The sequence below is a fragment of the Rousettus aegyptiacus genome, unplaced genomic scaffold (assembly GCF_014176215.1).
Source record: "Rousettus aegyptiacus isolate mRouAeg1 unplaced genomic scaffold, mRouAeg1.p scaffold_m13_p_2, whole genome shotgun sequence".
Classification (NCBI taxonomy): Eukaryota; Metazoa; Chordata; class Mammalia; order Chiroptera; family Pteropodidae; genus Rousettus; species Rousettus aegyptiacus.
In genome coordinates, this window is record NW_023416295.1 from 45,448,017 (window position 1) to 45,474,136 (window position 26,120).

General features: G+C 34.9%; 1 protein-coding gene and 1 pseudogene across 3 annotated transcripts in view; one reads left to right on the forward strand and one right to left on the reverse strand.

The window, feature by feature from the left end:
* CHN1 (chimerin 1) overlaps window positions 1-26,120 on the forward strand; it is a 146,942-nt gene that overhangs the window by 80,829 nt on the left and 39,993 nt on the right. The window contains exon 1 of one of the 3 annotated variants that reach the window (XM_016134723.2): window positions 46-110. The exons of the other annotated variants lie outside the window; for them this stretch is intronic. Within the exon in view, the coding sequence (XP_015990209.1) occupies window positions 102-110 (9 nt within the window). The 5' untranslated portion in view covers window positions 46-101. Of the gene's footprint in view, window positions 1-45; window positions 111-26,120 lie in introns of those variants that run through there. 3 annotated transcript variants of the gene reach the window in all.
* LOC118613978 lies at window positions 5,201-5,319 on the reverse strand (annotated as a pseudogene).

Below are 26,120 nucleotides of genomic sequence, written 5' to 3' on the forward strand. Positions count from 1 at the left end.
CTTACTCAAAAATAGATTTATTTTATTTACAGGTGTCATCCAACAGGACAGGGATGATGACCTGTTCAACAGCTTGAAACATTGATTCCCTGTCACAGTGGATGACATTTGTAAGTAAAGACACCCATGTTTAACTTATTTAAAATACCTATTGACACAAGAATGGTTCAATACATATTTCCTGGGTCCTAAATAGCTTTAAACTCCTCTTATCCATGACTCTTTTTTCCTCAGAGGCAAAAAGTATTGGCTTTGCAGGAGTTAGTATGCCGTTGTGGAATGGATATGAGTATTGAAATTAAGAGCTAGGTTCTAGTTCTACAGGAGTTGATTTTATGTGTTATTTTGGGCACACTGCTTCACTTCTCTGAAACTGTATTTCCCCACATATAATAGGAAGGCTTTGTACTAGATGACCTCCAAGTTGTGCTTCTTACGGTCTGTAATGGATGCTTCAAGGAGTGTAGGTGTTGTAGGAGAGAGACAACACAATACTAGAAAGAGCATAGGGTCTTGAGAGATCTCTGTCTTTAGCTTATCCACCAACTATGGTATGTCCTTAAGATAATGCTCTAGCCTATCTGGACTTCAGTTTCTTCATATCTATAAAACATTAATTTTACAGGATTTTAATAAATACTGAAGAAAGGGGTTCTGTGTTTAAATAGGTTTGATAACATCGTTTAAAAAAACAAACAAACCAGAACTATTTTTTTTATGTGCTCAGCTTCGTAATCACCTAATTTACATTATGACGCTCCAAAAAAGGTGCCCCTAAACTTATTTGAATCAGCCCACCACTATTTAGAACATTTTTGGAAAATACTGTTTCATGAAACCCACTTTGGCAAATTTCGAACCAGATTATCTCCTTAAGGTCTTTCCTTGTTCTAAAATTGAAGGATGAGAATTTCACGTTTTGTTTTGTTTTTTTTTTTTTGGTTGATTGGTTTGTTTTCAGTCCTTAAAGTATAAGTTGAGCATCTGAGCTCTTGTGGAAGGCTGGCAAAATGGTTTTATGGAGATAAAGCTTTTTGCCAGTGGAAGTGAATCCAGAAGATTCTTAGTTGTCTCTGGGAAATTGGGTGACCTTTCGTGAGGGGGAAAATTTTTTTTCCACATAACGTCTATGCCATTTTCTCATTAACTATTTAAATAGCTACTCAGCTTGAAATAACAATTAGATGCATAAAAATGTTGAGATATTTAATCGTAAAGTTGTAGCATGTTGAAAAGCCAGACTTCTTTCTCTTCTAAAACAGCTTAATTTTATTATCCAGACTGGCCAAGAGCCCAACTTTTATTAGTTCCTTTTTAAAAATTTATCTTGGAACTGTGTTGGAATAGTTTCTTCTTCCAAGTAGTAAATATAATATTTTTGCTTCAGCAGATACTGGACCAATGGCTGAATGCAAACTTTTTATGATAATTTTACATTTATTATAATTAATTTTAAATTCATCAAAACCATGCTTTAGAAAACATCTCATATAAACTGTTAATATAAACGGACATGGACTATACAGACTAGTGGCTAACAGAGGGTAGGAAGTGGAGGGAGGGCAGAGGTAGATGGGGTCAAATACGTGATGACAGAAATCTAACTATGGGAGGTGAACACACAGTGCAAATATATATGTGCCTTATTGTTAAAGTGTACTTATTGAATTTCAATAAGCTGAAACTTAATGAATTTCATTAACCAATGTCACCATTAAAAAAATTAAAAAATAATCTAAACAGTCAAATAAAATATATAATTTGCATTTTAAAAACTATACTATGAACCAGATCTTTGAATCTATCCAGGACCTCTTTGCTTCTGGATTTAGTTATCTCAGCTCCAAACCTGTCTCCCCTGTAAGGATGGCCTGTGTAGCAAGGGTATGCAAAACCAATTTGTTGGTTTTATGGAACTTCGCCAAGCTATATAACCTATTTGTGTCTCTGAGTGTACATATTTTTTCTTTTCCTGGAAGTTTGGAATGAATGCAATACTTGGTATATTGTCATATTAATTTCTTTTACATTTAAATTCCATTTTAAAAGACATCTTTGGAGATCTCTAGACTGCATACGTATCGAAAAGCCTTGTGAAATTTGAAGTTGAAATGTAATTGGGGCCCTGCCAAAAACTGCCATAACTACCAAATTCTTTAGGCACCTCCATAAACGACAGGAGTCTATTGCCCGAAGTAGTAAAAAGAGTGCAGGTAGTCTGGCCTGCTAATTGTCTTAGTCTCTCACAAAGTAACTCTTCTAAATGTTTTTACTTTGCTAAATATATATATATATATATACCATATTATCTGTATCCATTTAATCTAGTACAGAAATCAGCAGGAAGTCCATACTTAAGCTTAAGCATTATAAAAGCAAGAATACCAGAGGAGTAGGTGGCATAAAGCAGTCCGCGGAAAACTGTGGTTGATTTCTCGATTTTGTGTTTTCCCATTCTTTTGGGTCTGTCTTTTTCCCGCCCCCTTCCTTGTTCTTACCCAGACTGTAATCTTCTGTTCTTCTCCTTCCTAGCCCCACCTTACCTGCATCCATCTCTCTAGCCCCTAGTCAAATTTACATGCTCACATTTCCACTGTGCCTTATCCAAGTTTCAGATGGTTGTTCAGGATGAACAGACTCTTAGAGAACTGCCAGATGTGCTCAGGGTCACCTATTTGCATTAAAAAGCCAATTTAGTAATTTATGAGGAAGACTACAGCTTCCATTGCAGAACTTCTAATAGTGGATTTGTCCTCGGTAAACATCCTTCATAATAAATCAAGTAGTTTTGTTTTTTTATTTTAAGCCTACGTGGTTGGTAAATAAGAATATCTTGGTCTGTGGGGTCTTGAGCAAGCCTTTAAGCTCCCTGGGGCTCAAATTTGCCCCAGTTTCTAAGGTGAGGACTATGGATGCCATCGCACTGGTGGTTATGAATATTAATGAGATTTTGTAATGTGATCTTCCTTCTAAATAGTGAGTTTCAGGACTCATTATTGCACTTTGAGATCAGAGTGATCGAGCAAGTGCCCATTCATGGGTACTGTTTTACTGTGTACTATTCCCCCCAGCCTTTGCTAGAAACCGCATGTTCAGGTTTCTCTTCAAGATCCATCTTTCCAATGCTTGAACTGCCCTCTGAGTTCACAAGGTAACATCAAATGGCTAATAATAATTGCATCATCAAGAAAGTACTTTCTCTTTTAATACTACTACGATGCCTCTAATTATATCCAGTCAGGAAGCAGGTGTCTTTGCCAAATGATGTGCTAGTGACCTTTAAGGCTAAAATATATTATTTTGCTGTGGTATTTGCATTTTCATATTGACCAATATTTTAACTCTTCTTTCCCTGAAAGTAAGACAAGTAAGGTCATCCGCTTCTCTTCCTGTCAGTGAACTTTTATTAAATCTGCACTACATGTTGAGCCTACTAGGGTCTCTCAAATTTCTCCTAAGTCTGCCTGTTTCCTTTACTCCAGCTGAGTAAACCCTCTCCTTCCTATGCCTTAATGTCTTCACACTTTATTTTCTAAATAGTCTTTCATGAGCTATCTATATAAAATTCTTCTTGTTACTCAAAACTTACGTTGGAACTTAAACAAGTTAAGCGCACTGCAGAAATATCATCCCCATTTCTTCTTTTAGTCTCTGTGAACTAACCCATTTTCGATTAAAATTAATTGCATTTAATTCAGCACTTATCGCATACCTCGTATTTGTAATGAAACAGTCTAGGCTCTGGAAGGGATAAAAGGTGTACAAGTTAAGAGCCTTGCCTCAAAGGCCGTACAATTTAAAGTTTTCATTGTTTCTACCTTATTTAATTAATACTCAAGCATCTTGGATAGCAGGAGGCAAGCTGCCTGTATCATCTGTATAGTATTATAGAAGTTCGATAAATATTAAGTTGTACTACTCTGATATGAGTTTGCTAATAGCTTAGTGGATCACAGAAAACACTTTGATAGATAAGAACACCAATTTTTTGGAATCATGGATCACAAATTAATGTCATTCTGACATTTCACCCGTTTCAAGGCTTTCGTCCTTCAATGTTGTCTTACTTATGATTCAGCACCTCAAGTTTTATATAAAGTTATTAACTAAATAAAAAAACAAATAAATGAGCATGTTTTATGAATTCAGCCAAATCCAAGGCCCTAATATAAATCAGTCCTGAGACTGAGAGAAAAAAGGATAGTAATTTAACTTAATTTGATACTCTTTATTTTTTTCTTGAAAAGCTCAGAATCATTAGAATGTCCCTGTTGTCCCTGTCAGGTAGGGAGGACCACAGGTAGAGCATCTGAGGTACAGAAAAACTCTTTGTGACATGAACTAGTTTGTGAGTGTGGTAGCTAGATGCAGATCTTCAGGGATAAGTTCAAAGAAGCCAAGATGGTGGAGTGGCGTCTCCCTGAACTCCTGGGTGTCAGCTGTGTGGGGGGATAATCTGGAACCCACCAGAGAATCTTGTGCTTGTAATGATTAAAGAAAACTCAAGTGGGGACATAAAATTATTTGGGTGAATCTCATCTGTCTGTCCATCTTATCACCCACAGAGGATTAGTCATTGAGAGCCATTGGGGAAAACCAGATGGAAAGAGGAAGATGGATGATAAATATTAGTTCCTCAGGTCCAAAGAACAAGGCCAACGTAAGACCAAATTGTAATTTTCCAAGCCAGCTGCAGTTTTGGAAGATTTCTGTATATGGGCCAATTAAACAAATAAAATATCTCTTAAATTACTGGTTTGAGGGTTGGAAAAGGAAGCTATTAGAATTCTTTCATAGTTGCTATTTCAGAGTCTTGAGCATTTTGGTGAGGAAATAATCATTGGTGCCAAGGTCCCCATCCACTTAACTGTGAAATAGAAGTGAACTCTGGTGGCTTTAGGAGGGTGGCAGCATTTTGGGGTCCAAAGCAAGTCAAGACTGCCAGCAGTAATCTGGCTTTGCCATGTTGCTCCTAAACTACCTTTTGTACAGTTCTAAAGAACCAGCTCTCCAGTTTCAGTAAATTTTTTCATTAGATCGCAAGCTCAGTGATTTGGATCTGTACTTTTTATCTTATGCTTTTGCCCATCATATTTCCCCTTTATGTTTTGATTCATTTCTCCTTCACCTGAATATGTATGTATGTATGTATGTATGTATGTATGTATGTATGTATGTATGTATGTATGTATGTATTTAGCTCCTATAGCACCTGGTCTTCCTAGGTGGTCTCCCATCCAAGTATTAACCAGGCCCGACCCTGCTTAGCTTCCTAGATCAGACAAAATTGGGCACGTTCAGGGTGGCATGGTCATAGTCACCTGAATATTTAGACCTCCCAGAAATTTTAAGTCAGAGCCATGCCCTGAGCCTTTCCGTACTTGAGTTATGAGGACGTAATTGTTTTTACAAGTTGTCGTAAGTTAGTCCTTACCTCTCCTTGGGTCTCCTTCAGGTTACTTCAACTGGTCAAAAATTTTTAACCCTGAGCGTTGTATTGATAATTAGATTCTTTCAATTTGAAGTTATAGACATCCGTAACAGCTACTAACTAGCCCTTGTTTGTATGTCACCTTTTAGTGTGCTGCTACACTATTTTCACAGTGGTTTGTTGAGTAACGTGAATATATCAGCCCTATTATCCTCTATTTCCTCACCATTCAGTGAAAATTCACTAAATGCTATATGTTTGCTGATGACCTAATTTACATTATTCAGTTTTCCATCTTATACAACATTTTCCTTGAAAATGTCTGTTACTGCAGCTTGTAATTATTTACGAGCAATGTTTGATAAAAGATCACCTTTGCCATAAAATTTCCCTCCAAAAGCAAAAGCTTTTATGTAAGCTGCAGATGGTTTAGCACATTCTTAAGAAATTTACACCTCTCTTCCTTTCACCCACTCAACAGGAAGGGATCTCTGTTCTGAGTGTAGTTTGCTTAATAATAACTTTAGAATGACTTTGAGCTGTTGCCCAAGTTTGCAGTAAAGAAAACACTGAAGTCCCCTGTCTCTTGAGAAAGCTCTGTTTTTCCAAGTAATGGGGAAACTAAAAATGAGCCCATATCTTTATAGGCTCATTTTCCAAGAATTTTTATGTCAGCTACGTTGAGGTATAATTTACATATAGGAAAATGCACAGTTGCATGTACAGTTTGATGAGCTCTTACAAATTTATACACCTATGTAACCATAGAATATAGAACATTTCATTACTCCAGAAAGTTCCCTCATAGCCTTTTGTAGAAAATCCTATCACCGCCCCCTTTCTAGAGCACACCTTATCTTTATCTTTTCCCTCTTCATTTATTATGAAAGCATCATATTATTTTGAAATACCTAGCTTTTTTCACCTGATTTTTGATGTAAAATTTCTCAGGTCATGTATTTTTAGGGAAATATGAGCAACAAAAGAATTATTGGTGTGTAGTACTGATTGCAAGACACTTTGACTTGTCAAAGATTTCAGTCCTATCATTATGACTTGTTCATGATTTGATCTGTAAGAAGGGCTTCAATAAATTTGCATACACAATGAGAGAGGATTCTTAGGGATGGGGAGGACAAGCTTCTCTGATGGCTAGGATCTTGGACTTGAGCCAGAAGCTAGCTAGAAGGTGGCCAACTCCGCTTTAATGAATGCCTATCCCTTTGCCATTCCTCTCTGGATAACTCCAACAGCAGGTGTTATTAGTCACCATCACAGTTGACGAGGAAGGTATCAACAGTGAGAAAAACTACAATTTCTGCTTCTCCCTCCCAGTCTATTCAAATGGGAAAAGGCATTCTTTAGTGGTACGATTCCGGAATTCCCTGTAGGACAGCACTAAAGAATTACTTTTCAGCTTTATTGAGCTCATTCAGGCACTTAGATTTCTCTCCCTACAGTGTAGATTTAACCCACTTGAGTCCTGTAGACTATAGTTCTCCTTTCCCCGATCCCAGGTGAAGAATGACATTCTTGTGTATAACAAGCTCCTGAGGGTGAACCATTGGTTGTATAAAATTCCTGGGAAATGGTTATCACTTTCTCCTTTCTGCCTCATAAAACCTATTGGAATGTGAATGAATGAGGGGTAATATTAATATAAACACAACCTTGACTTCCCTCTAATTTCTTAAAACTAAATTAAATCATTTTCACATTGATTTTAGTAACTAACTTCAATGCACCGTGACTAGAGTAGGCCTTCCAGTGATCTAGAATTGCTTTCTAAGCAAGCAAGCCTCAGGCTCACAATCATCATCTTATGCCCCTTTGGGAACTGCATGGTGTGTTGGCTGCATTCTGGAGGTCTAGTGTTGCTTAAGGCGGGGACCCCTAGGAGTAGTGGTAAAAAGAGTACCAGAGCGTGAAAGTAGAAAAGAATTGTAGAAATGTTTTATCTACACAGACTAACTTACCACATTATGCCAATTATATATAGGTGATATTTGTGAACAAGTCCAGTCATGTACCTAAAACTGTTCTTAAATTTAGAAAACAAATCATGCATTGATATGTCTAATGTATTTAAGAGTTTTTTTCCTAGTTTAAAGAAATACGTGTTCTTTCTAAATAATTTGAAAAATATGAAGTAATAAAAGAGAAAGAGGAGGGCATTAGTATAGACACACTATCCAAAGATGGCTAACTATATGTTAACATTTTGCTAGATTTCCTTCTAGCCTTCCTATGCTTAGATTATTTTAAACTTTTATATTTCTATTATACAAGTAATTCATGTTTATTGCTTACAAAAACATAAACGAATGAAAAACAACAAGAATATAAAAAGCACACCAAATCCTACTATTGATGGATAACATAACCAATAATATCATTCTACGTATTCTTTCAGAGGTTGTGTGTGTGCGTGTGTGTGTGTGTGAGAGAGAGAGAGAGAGAGAGAGAGAGAGAAAGAAAAAGAAAAAATGTGTTTCTTCAAAATATAAACAACTTTGTAATTTGCTTTACTGTTAGGTTATAAAAAATATTTCCATGTGAATAAATGTATTTCTGCTTTATCATTTTAAATGTCTATGTAATACTCATTTGTGTTTATATATAATAATTATTTAGCTAATATTTTTTATTCTATAAATATTTATCGAGTAATTGATTTGAGTTACTTTGTCCAGTACTGAGCAAGACAACTGTGTATCTTCTTGCAAAGCTAATTTTATAGACTCAGAATATTAAAAAGAAACTTAAAAATTATCCTCATCATGTAAATGATGAAGAAACAGAGGTATAATAGAGGAGCTCTTTTTACTGGGAAATCTTGTTCTTAGATGGTTGGTAACCAGTGCTCTTTTCCCTGCATGCTGTTTATGTCATTATCACAAATTTTCCGTAAGTAGTTTTATTTTTTAATTAAGTAAAAATATTTCTTTTGCTTAAATCAAATTAGGATTACTCAAGTCATTTTAATAGACTTTCTAAATTTAGAATTTTGGCTTTTTCCTGAAATAATCTATATTCTTAAAATCTACAAAACCTTTACCTGAGAGGATTTCTGAATTTGTTGAACATAGAAAGTTATGCATTAGCTTCCTATGTAGTCATAGCAAGTTTGTGTACACTTTAGAGTTACCTAGTTCTAAATTAATAAAGCATTTTGAGGGGAAAGGATTTCCATAATTTCCATCTTCAGCCTGCACAGAGAGGCTTAACTGAAACTATTTAAACCAGAACTGTTTGGTTTCATATGGACATAAGATTCTAATTACCACTGATTTCCATGTGAGTAGTAAATTTCCTTTGTCCCCTTTTGGATAAAGCCTCCCACCCCATGCCTTTGCCTAGTTAGTAAGTATGGAATACTTTTCTTTGGCCCCAGTGTCCATAGTTACTGCAAATTTGTTTCTTATGTATATTTAAATTCATAATAATATTGGATTGTAAACAAATGTTTTTAATATTTCACTTTTAGTTTTTTACAAAAATATTTTAAACTTTTAAGGTAATTTTTTTTCTCTCTATGACAGAATACTTAAATAATAACGGATTTTTAACCTTCGAACTGATGTTAAGACCCATAAAAGAATTTCTGTAGTCCTATATGCTAGTGTTTGGTCATAGCTTTGAAGCAGTCTACAGCATCAGGTTCAAATGTTCTCTCATAATTCCTCTGTGTGCGTGTGTGTGTGTATGTGTGTGTGTGTGTGTGTGTGAGAGAGAGAGAGAGAGAGAGAGAGAGAGAGAGAGAGAGAGATGTTTTATACAAAGATCCACTTTTACTCTTCACATAGAAGCATTTCAGAAGGAACTTTAATCTCATGTTATCTCCTATTTATCCAGTCATTCATACACACAACAGACACACACACACACACACACGTACAACAACAACGACGACGACAACAACAGCAGCAGCCACCACCACTATGAAATTTTTTATTGGGTACAGATGATGTGGATCCTTGTCTTATGACTTAATAATGTTAATTTAAGCATGTTATAACTTGTCTGGGCCTCGGTTGTAAAACGAAGGACTCACCTTTCATAGATCACATTCAGGTCCCTGTCACAGTTTGCTACCCATAAGTTCTCTTTATTAACCCTCAAGAGGTTTTCAGACATAAGATTCTGTACCTCTGAGAACTTACTCATCTAAGAGGTAGAACAGGCTGAAAATTGCAGATATAAGTTTAGGGTTGGCTCTGCTTCTGATTCGGATTGTGTCTTTGAGCCAGTCACATAATTTTCTTTAGATTCAGGAAATTGAATGTCTCTTCTAGCTCCAAATTATACATCACTAAGGGTTGTAAAACTAATAATAATAGAAATTCACTAAGGGTTGTAAAACTAAGAATAACAGAAATAGCTAACATATATTAATCCTCTATGTGTCAGAAAGTGTACTGGGTACTTTACCAGATTATCTCCTTTAATCCTTATAGCACTCTTTTGAGAGTAGATATTGTAATAATATGGGTTTCTTTGGGGGTAATAGTTTTATGGTGAGTTATTCAGGGATTCTAGGGGTATATTTTAATAGTGCATCCTTTATTTTTAAAAGTGAAATCAGGACAACCAGACCTTTTCACCAGATGCTCTCTTGGTGTCTTAAAAACCAAACATTGGACTGTCTTAGTATTTAGACTGAGTGGATCACTGTATTTTGAGTAATTAGATTACTCCAAAGAGAGAAGTTAAAACATTCTGAAACCTGTCCAACGGAAGTTGAAGCATGTTTCTGATGGGTCACTCTAGAACTACACTCTTATGTTCAGTTTTTTAAGTAAACTCATCAAATGTTAAAAGAATAAAAATATTTCAATTCACAGAATAAGAAAACCTATGACTTAACTTTTTAATATATAAAAAAAGAAAATATTTTTCCCGATGGTTCTCTTATGGTCGCTTGTGTCAGGTGCTACCCTTCCTTCTTTGAGTACCACAGAAATGTACAAATCCAGAGAGTCTTGTTTCTTTCACAGGAACAACAACAAAAATAAAGGATTTATAATTATGTGATAATGTAAATTATATAAATGTGCAAATCTGTCAGTAATTCAATATGTGAATTTCAAATTGCAGTATGCTTAGTAGAATAAAATCTGTATAAATGCCTTTAAAATTTTTATAATTGAACTATGTTAAATGATTAACATAATTTATATGTGTATTAGTAAACTACATTGGTAACTAAGATGTATAATATAACAAAGTATGTCACACATCATATTTAAGATAAGTCAGCACACTTCTACACTTTCAGCAGCTGACTTAAATTCAGGTTGACATCTTCAAGTTTTCTTCAGTTCAGTCTTCAATGTGCTTATTAGCATGTCATTGTTAAAGTTGAAGCTTACTTAGCTCTTTGAAATTGACAAAAGACCTCCGAATTGACAGTCACTTCCTAAATAAACAAGATTTTTTTCTGAAGGCAGTTGAAGTGTTTTCAAATCAATACATTAGAGACTATATATGTAAAACCTACTGTAGAGAGTTTATTATAATTTAGAAGCAAAAGAGAAAAGTGAAGCAAACAACCAAAAAAAAAAAACCCTTTAAGTTTTGTAATACAGTTTGACAATTTTTCATATTCTGTAGTATCTCTCAGAAGCAGGGTAACCAATAACACGAATAAGGATTAACACTTACAACAACAAAAGAAAAAAACTGAAGCAATTATTACTAATGCTGGTACTTTTAAAAATTAAAATAACGTATAAAATGAGAAAATTAATATAAAATAAACTTTTGTGTTAGGTCTTAAATATACATTCATAAAGAGTTTGTGATTAAAGAGCCAAATCAAATTGAAGCTTTATATGCAATAGAGACACCTACAGAAATTTTGATTCAGTAAAATCAACATGGGGCCCAGACGTGTGTTAATATATTTGTCTTCCTGTATACGTATGTGTGTGGGGTGAGAGATCCCATTGCACAGTAAATATTACAACTAATGGATCACTGATTATCAAACTTTTTGAACTCAAGAGCTTAACTCTTAAAAAATTGTTGAGGACCTCAAAGAGCTTTTATATGTATGGGTTATATCTATTGACATTTACCATATTAGAAATTAAAACAGATTTTTAAAAACTATTCACTAAAAAATAACCCATTACATGTTAACATAATAGCATTATTATTAAGATAACGATGTTTCATGAACCAAATTTAGTTAGAGGAGTGGCATTTTTTACATTTCTGTAAATCTCTTTAATGTCTTAATATTAAGAAAGCATCTGGATTCTCTTAAATGGTTCTGTATTCACTCTGTGGTGCTATGTTAATTTGGTTGAGGTATGTGAAAAATTTGACCTCATAAAAGATATACATTCAGAAAAGAGGAATTTTTTAGTAGCCTTTTCAGATAATTGTGGATATTTCTCTTTGATATCATACCAAAATTGGATATGTGGTAGTTTCTTAAAGGTTACTTGCAATGTAGAATCTGAAAACCTATCAATAAGCATTTCTTATTCCGTTGCACTAAAATCCACTAGTTTGTCTTGAATTCTGAATGGATCTTTCTTTTAGCTATGCATGATTCTAACATCATGCATTGGTCATTTGGAAGATACTGGTTCACTGAGAGATATAGTTCCTCTAAGCATTGGCATATTTCTTTATAGGATATCAAAAAATCATATTGTTAATGTCATCATTGATCTCATAAGAAAAGTCATTTAAGTAGTGGGAAGCTGTCAAGTTAAGGTGGCAGATACAAATTTTCCAAAAATTTTTTTTTTAACTTGAAAGTTTGATTTTTATCATTGTCAGTTGTTTTTGTTGAAGTGGCAGGCTTACTTTGTTTATTATTTTTTTTAATGCCAAGTCTGAATAACCAAATTTGTTAGTCATTCTTGCAAGCAAAAAATGGTATTCTGTGGAAAAAACTGCTAGCTCACTTTGCAACTCAAATGAATACTTTTCCATAAGAAAACCATCCCTAGAAGCAACCCAGATACCTTTTACTAATTTGATATGAGGCTCTTACTCTTTCAGAGAGTTTTTCAAATGTGGAGGTGTAAAACTCTAAATGTAACATACATAATCTACAACAGAAAGAACAGAAGAGACAGATTTAGGGGGAAAAACTGTCTCAATATGTGACCCACGATAACTAACTTAGTAGGCTGTTCTTCATTAAAATCAGTATTATTGGTATAAAATAACGCATTAAATTCTAGACTTAGTGTTTCAAAGACTAGGCTCTTTTAAAAATGGAAACAACAAAGAAACATTCAACTGATGATATGTTTTAATATTTCCAACAGTGAAAAACTTAACAAAAGCATACACTTAAAAAAGTCTACAGCCGGGGCTGCCAGTCAAGACGATAAAGTAGGTAAATGCCGTGCTTACCTCCTCTCACAACCACATCAGAATTATAACCAAACCACAGAAAAGCTATCATTGAGAGTCACGTGAAATCTAGGTGAACAAAAGTCCTACAACTGGGGACACACAGGAGAGGCCACCTCGAGACCGAAAACTAATAACATACATAAATAAAAAGACAATAAAAAGTCAAAAAAAAACTCTACAGCTGATCCTTCAGTAAGAGATATTTTAAACAAGTAATTTTTTTAGCATCAAACTTCTTATTTTAATATCTTCCTTATTAAGACATGCAATTGAAAATAGTTTCATCTTGTAATTTTATAGCAAGTAATGGGTTGGAATTCTTAGGAAGAAAAATAATCAAATAAAACTTGGCTTACTAATAGTAGATACTGACCAAATTCCCTTTTCTTCTAACATTTTCTTGCATCTCATCATTACAGAGAGTTTTTATTCATCCATAAATTTTCATGGCACTTTGCACTATTCCTCTAATAATAGTTGTTTTGGTCATGCATATTAATTTAAACCACAATGATTTAACAGTCTTTAGAACTGAAAACTGCAGTTCATGAAGCCCAAGCATCCTTTGTCTTTTTGGTGGCACCTGTTCTCTTAACAAATGTTTTCAATTCAGTCTCATTCTTTAGTCAGCTTTGTTGCTAAGATACCTATGTTGTCACAGATTTTCTCTGTGAATTGAACTGAACATGTTTCCAGTTCATAGTTGCATGTATTTTGGCTATCAAATGAGGAAACAATATTTAAAATGCCCTTCTTCCTTGCACCTCTTAGCCAGCCATTACTTTTTTTTTTTAAACCAAGCTATAAGATATTTTAAGAAATTGCCATTATCAGAAAATGGCCATTTTCTTTGTATTACATTTCTTCTGACAGTATTTTTAGGGCAAGAGGCTGGAATCATTCAGAAAGGCAATCATCTATGAGTGTAGAGAATTCAGTGAGGCTTACCAATAGGCTGTGGACTTTGTGTGCTCATTCTTTCAAGATTTAGCACCTGCTTCGGGTCAGGTGATAAGACCAATGCTAATGATGACAGCAGTGTCAACATCACTACCCCTACTTGTCCTGAGGCCTTTGAGCGTTCTCCGCATGCTAGGTACTGAAAATACAAGCTCTACATACATTCATACATTTAATGTATATTGTCTCATCCTCCCAGCCACCCTTTGAGGTAGGTACTACCATTATTTCTGTTTACAGATGAAGAAAGTGAGACTTTTCCTAAGACCCCATAACCAACCCTATAATAAGGAGAGCTGATATTCTTTTACAGATGATCTTTACTCAAGAGCCCAGTTTTCAACCACTTAACTAGAGGTAACACTGAACTTCAGTTAAAATTTTAAAAATTGTTGTAACTGTTTATGGAAAGGTGGTTGGGCAGATTGAGGAGGAAGGTTTATAAACAGCAGTTGCCTCTGTATTATTTCTGATAAAAGGACTGTATAATGTGGTCGCATTCTTTCTGATAAAAGGACTGTATAATGTGGTCAGCAAACTACGCTATAGTTTGGACATTAGAAGACTTTTGAAGTCACTTCTGTGTTAGAAGAAGAGAGAGAGAGATCTGGGATGGAGAGATCTGTAGAAATAAGAGTAAGTAGAAGCTTGGAAGGAAGGCATGGATATAGACTTTATGAATTCAACTTTTGTTAGAAAATGTGATTATTAGTATTAAAATAGGGTAGAAAAAATCTGTTACCCATGTAATACTTATCCCAAATATAATTAACTCATTAAATATGTAATTGTTTAATATCTGATCCTTGTGAAAATAGCATAGGGCCCTGTTCTCTGCTATTTGCCACAGTTTCACTCATTCTTAGGACATAGTAGATACTAAGTAAAGTATTTGTTGCATGAAAACTAGGAGAGTCTGGTATTATACATACGGACAATTTCCATCTTACTAATTCCTTGTCCTTATGATGGTATAAAAGTGATACCTATTCAGCCATTTTGTTTTTCACTTTTAGTCGAGTATTCAGTAAGTTACATGAGACAGTTAACACCTTATTATAAAATAGGCTTTGTGTTTGATTATTTTGCCCAACTGTAGGCTAACATAAGTGTTCCAAGCCTGTTTAAGGTAGGCTAAGCTAAGCTATGATGTTCGGTAGGTTGTGTGTATTAAATCCGTTTCAGCTTATGATGTTTTTAATTTATGATGGGTTTATCGAGACATAACCCCACTGTAATCCAAAGAGTATATGTATACGCTTTGACCATTTCTCTATTTTCTTTTAATGATTTTGTGGGTATTTATACTTTCTCAGGACCCACTTTTAGAACACCAAATCCTTATTTTTTATACAATTTTACTTTAAAAAAATAAAATATATCTAATTATGCAATTACTGCATTCGCCATTCTGGAATCTCTGTTATAAATATGACTTAGTTAATTGTTTACCCATGAGATTGGAATGGCTTTCCACCTTGTAAATTATGTATGTCTGTTTGGTGAATTTTAATGGAAAGCTTAATTACCTATTTCTAAAGACAGCTTAATTAGTTGCTCAAGAGGCTATCTCTCAATTCATTGGTTTGGAGGGCAGTTTTGTTGATTTGTTTTTATTTAAGGAAGAGGAAAAGCCAATACAAAAACAAAAAATTTTTAACATGCAGCTCAGTATCTCTTCAGTTGACAAAAGATTTGCATATATCTAATTAAGAGCGAGCATCACTTATATCTAAGTAAGAGCGAGCATCGCTTTACCCACCACCATAAAAATAATGAAAAAGGCTTTTTAAAATGCCAGAAATGAGTCACAAAGGCTGACCTTCTCTGTATGTTGTAAACCATTTGTCAGGCTTAGAACTGAATCGGGGTGGTCATTCTCAGCTGTAAATGTCTCAGCCTACTAATGGATCTGGGTCTTTGTAACCCTTGGTCTTACTTAAGGCAAGAGTCAGTCTCGTCACATGTTGAGTGATCATATCCCACGGTCTCAGGGAAGAGTGAAGAAAGGATGGAGTGTGAAGTCGGGAGGCGTGGGTTCCCATCATGGCTCCTTTGCTTACCAAATTATCTGCCCCTGAGCAAGTTGCCTCAACATCACTGAATCTTCTTTCTGAAAAACCAGAATATGAGAATACAGTGAAATAGTGTATGTGACAAAAGTAAAATTATGGTAAAGTAGGACTGGACTAGGATTATTAAGACAGTTACCTCACTGATTACATCTTGCTGTGCAAAATGGATGGAATCAAGCCCACTGCTGGAAGGGCTCTAAGGCCGCTTTCACATCCCTGCGCATCCCTCTTCAGTGTTGGTTGCTCTTAAGAACATTTTAGTGGAAAGGGTAGTAAAACACTAGCCTAAGCTGTCCAGATAGGCTCAAATAATATTTGACTCTATCAACCTAAGATATTCAATTGCTCCTAAAATTGTCTCCCATTACCCTATCTTTAGTGGAGGTGGAAACAGCAGTTGGATCCCTCTCGATACATTAAAATGTCACTGAAAGATAGGTACTAAATTATCCTTTAATCTTTTTTTCTTCCTCCTCACAGGAAGTTGATTGTAATCTGACTTTCTGTGTTTTGTTTTCTAATGTACTTATCATTCATGGGCCTGGTCCAGATGCCTCAAATTACCCTTAAGATGTCGAGTTCCATATGAGACACAGTATACATATGGAAGAATCTAATTATCTCTTGTATAAGGAGAGCATTCAGTTAGGGGTTCTTCATGTTCTCTCTTAATTTCATTAGGATCCTTTGAACTAACAAATTTCATAAAATAAAATGAAGTACCGTGGAGATGTTATAAAAAGTTTATTTTAGGAAATGCCCAGATTCAAGCTATTTTTATTTTTTTAACATCATTATCTTGATGCAAACCATGCCATGTAGCAGTGTCATTACAAAGAAAAGACAAGTTAATGTCTGGCAGTGAAGTGAAATATCAGCACACCTATGAATTGCACTTATGCTAACACTTCTTCTCAGGGTAATTGTTTTTGAAGTTAACTCTTTTACCTTCAGGTCATTATTGCCATTTTCAAGTAATAAAAATAGGTTTTTGAAAGTACGTTTGAACTTCACAAATATACTTCATACCATGAATCAACATTTCTCCTAATTGAAGCTTAAAATCATTATTAAAATAAATAATAATTGGAGTATTCTGATCAAACTACACATATAGGTAATAAGCTTTTATGACTGAAGTTTAAGAAAGTCAGTAACAGGTTCTTTTAAAAATGACCAAATCACATCGACTCACAAAGACTCCATCCTAGCCTAATCAGTAGATGTCATGAGAGAAATGAAAAACTAAAAATATAGTACCAAACTTTTATTCTTATACATTGGCTTGCTTCTGTTAAATTGGTGAATGCAGAATGTTCATTGGACTGCAGTAACTTGAAATAATGTCACATGGCAGTTTAAAATCTGAAAATACTCTTAATAATGTCAGTCTGAGTCTGCATTTTAGTTGTATTTTCCTTATGTGTATTAAAACTAAAAGCTTTTTGAAAAAGTAAAAACATTTATGATAACAAGAGTTTTACACTGAATTTAAAGTCCCTAATTATTGATAAAGTATTAGAGCTTGTTTAATTTCATCTCCTCTTTTTTTCCACAACAATGATAGCACCATCTAAGCACAGACTTAAGATGAAGGAGCCCCTGCTGAATGGACATTGAGTATTCTGGTTCATTGGCAAGGTCATCCCAATTAGGATTCAATAGACGTCTTAACTCTATGCATTAAATATTCAGTTAATCATCCCACTTGTTCTGATTCCGCTCTTAACACTTCCTAATTGTTTTCCAATTCCAATGTAGGTGTGCTACCAAAAAAGAAAATGTTCATCACCCATTTTATAATTTTGTCTCATATCTTAGTATAAACTAGACAACTGTCATTCTACTTTTACCTATCAGTTTCATGAACTTATTATTATAATGTCAGTCTCCCTTTGAGAAATAGATATGATCTCCTTGGGCTGACAAATTAAGTTTCTGAGCCTGCAAGAATGAGTACTAGACAAAGCCCATAGTAAATTAGCCAGAGCTGCCTCATGGAGACTCACTGAAGATAGCCAAGCTGGCCTTTCCCATGTAAGCACACCAAATCTTTACATTCCTGTGTGCTGAATGAGTACGAACTTTCCTTTATCCTTCTGAATTTCTGTTAAAAATATAGAGAAAACCATGGAATTCACTTGGTCCAGCTGAGACTTAGAAAAGTTGAAAGACACACTTAGCTGGCCTGGTATCGGTCAGAACCAGGCTTGAAAACCAGGCTGAATGCCATTTCAGTCCCTCCTTTCTGGGACTGGGATTCTTCATACTGAATGCAAAAAGCTCCTTCAAAATGGTCACTTGGAGACTGATCATTTCTGTTGTATCTTGAAAGAATAGAAATGCAGGGCTGTACTTTTTTGTTTGCATTGTTTTTTAAAATGTCTTAAATTTATAAGAGGTCATGTTAGAGTTTACAGTTTGGTAATGTCAATGTTAGTATAGTGTAATTTAAATGTATTATCCACTGAAATGAATGCATTGATGTGCCTTTTTATCTGCTTAGGTGAATATTAGATTAATGCTAGAGGAGCTATGTAATGAAGACTGAGTTAGGAATTATGACGAGGCTGATACCAGTAGCATAAAAATTTAGAGCGAGCCCTGGCAAGATGTAAGAGCTTTCAGTGCAACATAAAAAAATACTTATCCCAACATAACTTAAGGAATTTATAGAGTTTATATAGAAGTCTCTAATGTTTGACTTAAAATGCATTTGAAATTTTTTCATTAAATAATGAATCTGATAGACACTATGAATTCATATATAAGTAGTACTAAAATGGCTGGTGATCTGAGGGGTGCTAGAATATAGATGATCCAGAAATTTATTTAAATGATAGCCTTTCAAAATTGCATGTTAACTAGATAATACGAGAGACAGGAAGAGTCTAAATGAAAGACATAGGATTTGAAGTGATATAGACCCAGGTTCAAATCCTGTTCTTACCACATACTAGTTAGGTCACCCTGGGCAAGTTATTTAATCTCTCCGAGCTCCATTTCTTCATCTGTAAAGTACCTACCTTCAATGTACATATAAAGCATTTACTTGTTTTATATGTACAATATAAAGTCTGTCTGTCAATAAATGTAAGCTGATATATTGTTAAGTACCTTGGAATACATCCAACTCTTGGCCATAATGGAGAGAAATTAGGTTATAAATTATAATTAGGGAATCAAAGGTATGAATAGTCTTCGTATCTAGAGTGAGCCGAATTTGCTTGGATCTTCAGATCCTGGTATTGGAAAAGCTATGTTGTTAACATTTTATTGAAATCATGGGATTTGCTAAACCTGAAACAGTGTTCGGATCTCCCAATAGTTAGTTATTCCAGTTACTCTTCATCTCCCTGAGCCTCGGGGCCATGCCAGCTAGAACATCCTTTATGGTGCTTTTGGGATGGAATTTTGACTTAGCTTCGTTAACTGGAGCATTGTGCTCATGCATGTATGGAATGATCATGGTGTTACAAAGGAAGTGGCTTGTTTGCATGAGGTCTTTCGCTTTCCTCGAGAACATTCTTAGGGAGTCCTGACATTCAGTAATTGGAGATTTATTTTTTTGGCTTAATTCTTGGTCCCATTTTAAAAACCAGTGGAAAAGGAAGTATAATCAGTCATTTGTACCTTAGTGTAAGTTGGTAAGACCCTTCCCTGTAAGTAGGGCTTGAGGTGGAAAGGTGGCGAGAACAGGGCTTACTCAGAGTTACCCAGGGTTCAGATTGCCGAAACTGAGTAAGGTAACGTCAAAATTGTAGCATGATGATGCTGGTGATATGTCTTTAAACCACCTGGCTTCAATTTAACCTGGAACTCGCATCGCTTAGGACAGTGGTTTTGAGACTTTAACGTGTATCACTGTCACGTATTATACTAACCTTAAAAAATATAGGTTCTTGGAAATCTAGATTCTTTAATGAAAGGAGGGAAACTTCTATTTATTGGTTACTCTGTGCCAGAAATTATGCAGAAATGCTTCCCACATATTATTTAATTCTTAATAATCATATTATGTAAATACTTTTAATCCATTTTATACATGGCACAAAGATTGAACTAAGTAAGTAACTTGACAAAGGACATAGCACAGCCAGTAGATGACAGAGTTAAGGTCAGCACTTTTGTCTGGATCCTGCTTTACTACCCGTGGTAAAAATGAGAAGCTAGCTCAGCACAAATTCAGTATTATTTACTCGACGAACAACAGAGTAGTGAAGTCAGTAGTGGAAAGTTCTTTATTTCAAAAATAGCAAATGTGTTTATTTCCAAGGTCACCTATTTTCTCCTTCTATTCCTTATTCCTCATACAACTCCCCACCCTCCACACACCATTCTTATAGTCTGCTTCTTTCTGTTACATATGGTGTGGACAGAGGTAGAAACGGAGAGAGTTGTGGAATCTGCCCATTCCTCATCTGTTTTTGCAGGCCAGACACCCTCATTCAAGTGATTGCACAGTGGTGTCAGTTTCGAGGATGGCCAGCGTCGGGTTTAAGACCAGCCAGAGATTCCCAGTCAACATAAAAAGCTAAATCCTGCTGGTTTCCAGGAAGAGTGACTCTGTGGGATATGTGTCCTGTCAGTGTAGGCTCTGACCCAGTTAAGGCATTTTTTTCTACTTTATAGAACCAGAATATGAGGGGGCTATATCCCTAACACCTTGGATTCATCTCCTAATTTCATCAACAGCTGCCAGACTTTGAAGACAAAAAATAGGAATTGAGATCACAGACTCCTCTTCCTGACTGTGACCTTGAGCAAGTCACTCTGTGAGCACTTCCTCATCTGTAAAATGTGACTAATACATAGGACAATGATATGAAGCATCAAACATTGTTCCTGGCCACTTAACAAATGCAGACAATCTCCTTTCCATTCCATTTCTACCCCGCTCCCACTGTGCTTCTTCAGCGAACACACATCATTATATGCCTTTTAAAAAATAGGATCAGAACTGGAATTTGGGAAATTTGGGTATGACCATAATATAAAGGGATGGGCAGGAGTTTCCAGTCATGTTTTAATGGTATAAACCAAAAACTGATTAATCTACAACTCCTTGAGGGCAGGAACATGTGTCTTATACTAAACAGTATATATACCCTTAAGCTAATATTTGATACAGTACCCTGTAATACAGTCGCTTACTGAGTGCTTACTGTATGCATACAGGCATTTTATCTTTTATGTGTTATCCCCTTTAATACCTACCCCAGGTAGGTAATAATATCTTTAGTATGTAGATGAGGTAACTGAGGTAACCAAGGCACCAAGCAAATCTCCCAAGGTCAGGATTCAAACTTCAGTGTCTCTGATTTCAAATTCCATCTTTTTTATTATTATAACACACTGCCTCCTTCCAATAACAATAACTGCATTCATTTGATTTTATTTTTTTAACCAAATGTTTATTGGACTTTTATTTGTGCAAGTTATGTGCTAGATTCAGGGTTTATACTACGATGTCTAAGACCCAATTCTATATAAACAGCTACACAGGTAACTGATATGAGGTAGAATGTGATATGTCTCATAATTAATGAACAAGTGAAGGGCTCTGAGGTTCACAGATGGGCAGGATTGCATCTAATTAGTGCACATCATCAAGGTCTTCTTCATAAAGGAAGGGGTGCGTATTTGGAGCATAGGGGGCTGCATTTTGCATGTTCTGCATGCTAAACTTGAGATTTGGAAATCTTAGTTACTATTACTTTTCTTACCATCCATTGTTATTCATTGTTTACTCTGTCTTACCATCTGTTACTACTCTTCAAAATCAAAGAGAGAAAATGACTAGAGAAACCACCTTGAATAGATCAGAGAGAAGAATACAACTCCCCTCAGACTCCAATTTCCTCTCTTTTGGATGGATGTAACATAGTTACTCACTGCCTATACTAGATATGTGGTTTTGGGAAGTCAACTTGTTTAGGCCTCAGCTCTTCAGCTATAAAATGAAGATAAAACAAATGCCTCATTGTCTTATTTCTGTGGATTTAATGGGATTGTATATGTCAGGTGTTTAGCTGGGTGCCTGATACTTAATAATCAATAAGTGATAGCCATGATTAATGTTGTAACTAAGTAGGTATGGCAAGATATATATAAGGATGAGTGGCATACATTTGTCTAGAACATCAGAATATCGACATTGGTTCTGAATCTTAGAGTTAGCAGTTCTTATGACTTGAGAGCTCTTCAGCAAAATTAAAGCAGAAATGCAGTTGTAGTTATTGAATGCATAATAGTAACGAAACCCCCAGCAATTTGAAGGTAGATAAGAACTTTTTCATCTGAGCTATTTTCTGTCTCCTTACTGCCCTAGGTAGCTGTTCAAGTTGCAATTAATCTAATATTTCTTGATTAGGCAGAAAAATTATTCAAGGACATTATGACTCTGCAAATTCTACAGTAGACCTTGTCTCTCAATAACAAAGTGTTTACTCTACCCAGTGATGAATTTTCTGGATAACTTTACTGTTAATATTTTTATATTTTGGTTGAATTTAGTACAGATGAAATACTGGAAGTGATCTATACTAACGGCCCTTGATCAGAAAATGCTCAGAAAGAAAAAAGCTACCTGGATTATATAGGTGATTATTTTCTTTAACTTAGTAACTTAAGCATTATGTTAAATATTATGGAGAAAAAATTGCCGTTAAATTTGCCTTTGGAGTCTTTTTATCTGGTGCCTGCTGAAAATTGGATCATTTCACTTTAGGTTATACATGACTAAAAAATCGGTCGGGCTTTATTTTTAGTCATCACATGACCATCTAGGCCTAAACTGAAGAGTAATTTAGGTTAGGCAAGGAAAGTTCTTTTCATTTTATTTCCTCTTGGAACAGGAGCATTTTTTTTTTTTTTTGTCTCATGGTAATCACATAAGTGTATAGATTTATGAAAATGAAATATCTGTAAATATTTACATGCCTTTTACTTATTTAGAAACATTTTTTAAAGAATAAACCATTTTAGAAGAAGAGACGATGGACTCAAGTAAATAAAATATTTGGAGATGTTAAAACACTCAGTCATTCATTATTTCTAATGTCTAGCATGTTTAAGTACCACTTCATGCCCTAATTAAACTGAAATCTACAGTGGGCACATACACCCTACAGATTAGGAAATCTGAGATAAATTACACTAAGCAAATGGACTGAATTTGTTTAAATAGAGTTTCAGATTGTATTAAATACAATATATTAGAATCATAAGGGATTATACTTAATTATTATAGTACGAGTAAACAGATGGGAGACTTTTAAGGAACCAATATGAGAAAACAAGCACCTTAGTAAAAACTAGGTGTTGCTCTTAAAAAAAGGTGGTTTGAATCTCTTACCTAGCCACTTCCCTTTCTTTTTTAAAAAATTATTTCCAAAAAACTTTTTAGTTATTACTTTTTAAGTATGGTTGATATACATTAGTTTCAGTTGTACAACAGTAATTCAACATTTATGTATCTTATGAAGTGAGCACCACAATAAGCCTAGTAACCGTCTGTCACCATATATAGTTATTACCATAGTATCAACTATATTCCCTATATTGTACATTACATCCCCATGACATTTTATAACTGGAAGTTTGTACTTAATCCCTTTTCTGCCCACTTCCCCACCCCCTCCCTTCTGGCAACCATCGGTTTCTTCTCTGAGTTTATTTCTGTTTCAGTTTGTTCGTTCATTTGTTTTGCTTTTTAGATTCCACATGTAAGTGAAATCACATGGGATGTGTCTTTTGGTGTCTTATTTCACTTAAATAATACTCTCTAGGTCCATCCATGTTGTTGCAAATGACACAATTTCATTTTTATGGCTGAGTAATATTCCATTGTATGAATATAACACATCTTTGTCAGTCATCTATCAGTGGACGCTTAGGTTGCTTCCATATCTTGGTTATTGTAAACAATGCTGCAGTGAAAATAGGGTTGCACATATCTTTTGGAATTATTGTTTTCATTCTCTTCGGATAAATATCCAGAAATAGAATTGGATTACATGTAGTTCTATTTTTAATTTTTTGAGGAATCTCCATAATGTTTTCCATAGTGGCTGCACTAGTTTTTCATCCCACCAAAAGTGAACCAGGTGTCCTCTTCTCCACATCTTCACCAAAACTTGTTATCTTTTGATGATAGCCACTCTGATAGGTATGAGGGGACATCTCATTGCGGTTTTGATTTGCACTTACCTGGTGATTAGTGATGTTGAGCATCTTTTCATGTGTCGGTTGATCATCTGTTTTGTCATCTTTGGAGAAATGTCTATTCAGGTCCTTTGCCTATTTTTAGATTGGATTTTTTTTTTTTTAATGCTGAGTCTTATGGTTTTAATATGTTTTGGATATTAACCTTTTATCAGATATAACATTTGCAAATATTATCTCCCATTCAGTAGGTTTTTTTGTCTCGTTGATGGTTTCATGTACTGTGCAAAAGCTTTTAGTCTGATGTTGTCTCATTTATTTTTGCTTTAGTTGCCTTGGCCCAAGGAGACATATCCCAAAAAAATATTGCTAAGATTGATGTCAAAAAAGTTAGTGCCTTTGGTTTTTTTTTTTCTAGGTGTTTTATGGTTTTGGGTCTTACATTTAAGTTTTTAATCCATTTTGAGTTTATTTTTGTATACAATATAAGGAAGTGGTCTAGTTTAATTTTTTTTTGCATGTATCTGTCCAGTTTCCCCAACATTTATTGAAGAGACTGTCTTTTCCCATTGTATATTCTTGCCTCCTTCATCGTACATTAATTGACCATATAACCATGGGTTTATTTTTAGACCCTCTGTTCTGTTCCACTGATCTATGTCTGTTTTTGTGCTACTATACCATTTTCTTACTATAGCTCTGTAGTATAGTTTGAAATTTTGAAGATTTCTCAAAATTGCTGTGGCTATTCAAAGTCTTTCATGATTCCATCCGTATAAATTTTAGGATTATTTGTTCCAGTTCTATGAAAAATATGGTTATTTTAGTAGGGACTGCAGTGAATCTGTAGATTGTTCTGAATAGTATGGACATATTAACAATATTCTTCTAATGCATAAGCACCCCAGAACCTCCCTTTCTACATCAGCAAACAAACATCCAAGGGTCCTGTAAACACAGTTACACTAAATCTGAGACCTGTGTACATAAAGAATTATTCCCAGCTGATTCTCACTATGACCTGGCCTCAAGCTTGTTATATAATAAATGTTGTAAGAATTAAAATAATGGTTGGATCTATTTAAGTATAGACCACATCTCATAGTAGGGAGAAAAAACTGACCACTTCAGGGTGTTAGCAATGTTATATGCATGTTCTTTATTCTGTAGGATAATAGTATGATACCTAAACTCCTCTTCTTTCTTTCTCAAAATATTTACTAACTTCTGCTTATCTTTAATAAAATTTGTTTTTAGTTAACCTCAGTCCATGCACAAAGGAGAATATATATCAGCCTTTCATAATTTACCTAGCAGTGGTGTATTCTTTCTAAAACCTGGTGCTGCATGTTAATTTTCCTTTGCTTTTAATAGGTAACAATATATTCCATTTTGTAATGATGCATGACTCATTCGTTGCTCATTGTCTTTCCACTTTTTTTTTCTTGAGCCAGCAAGAAAATCTTACATGAGAGGAGGGAGAAACAGAGTGAGTTGAGGAATAGAGTACTTAAATACTGTTGCTTGATTTTCATTGGTTATCTCCTTTCTTACGGCGACCAGTCTAATCCAGCCTTCCTTGTCAGATCCCTCCCCACCCCCTACCCTCTGCTAGGGGCTGCACAGGGTGTCTTGCTAGAAACTGATTGCAGGCAGTATGTAGGCATCTTTCATTCAGAATGGACGTTAATATATTGAATAGAGAAGAAAGCTTTTAGAAATGTATCATTTGTCAAAACTGGATGGCTTTTAAAAAGGGATAGAGAGATGCTGAATGTTTTGTATGTTAGCATCGACTATTTCTGTTCAGACTCTTAAGTTTTCAGAAGCTTAAATATAGAGCCCTTTTAAAAAGGAAGAAAGAAGAATTTTTCTGGTTAGTCGACCTCTTTTTAAGAAGTGCTTCATCATCCTCCTCCACCTTTCTGTGATGTTTCTCTGCAGCTCTCTGTAGATTAGGGTTCTGTGCTGGCTGGCAGAATGCTCATTTGTTAGCTGACTAGAGTTCGTCGACTGACATAGATCAATATAGGTTTTATTTTTTTCCTGTGAATTCCAAAATGCCATCCAAAGAGTCTTGGTCGGGTAGGAAAACTAATAGAGCT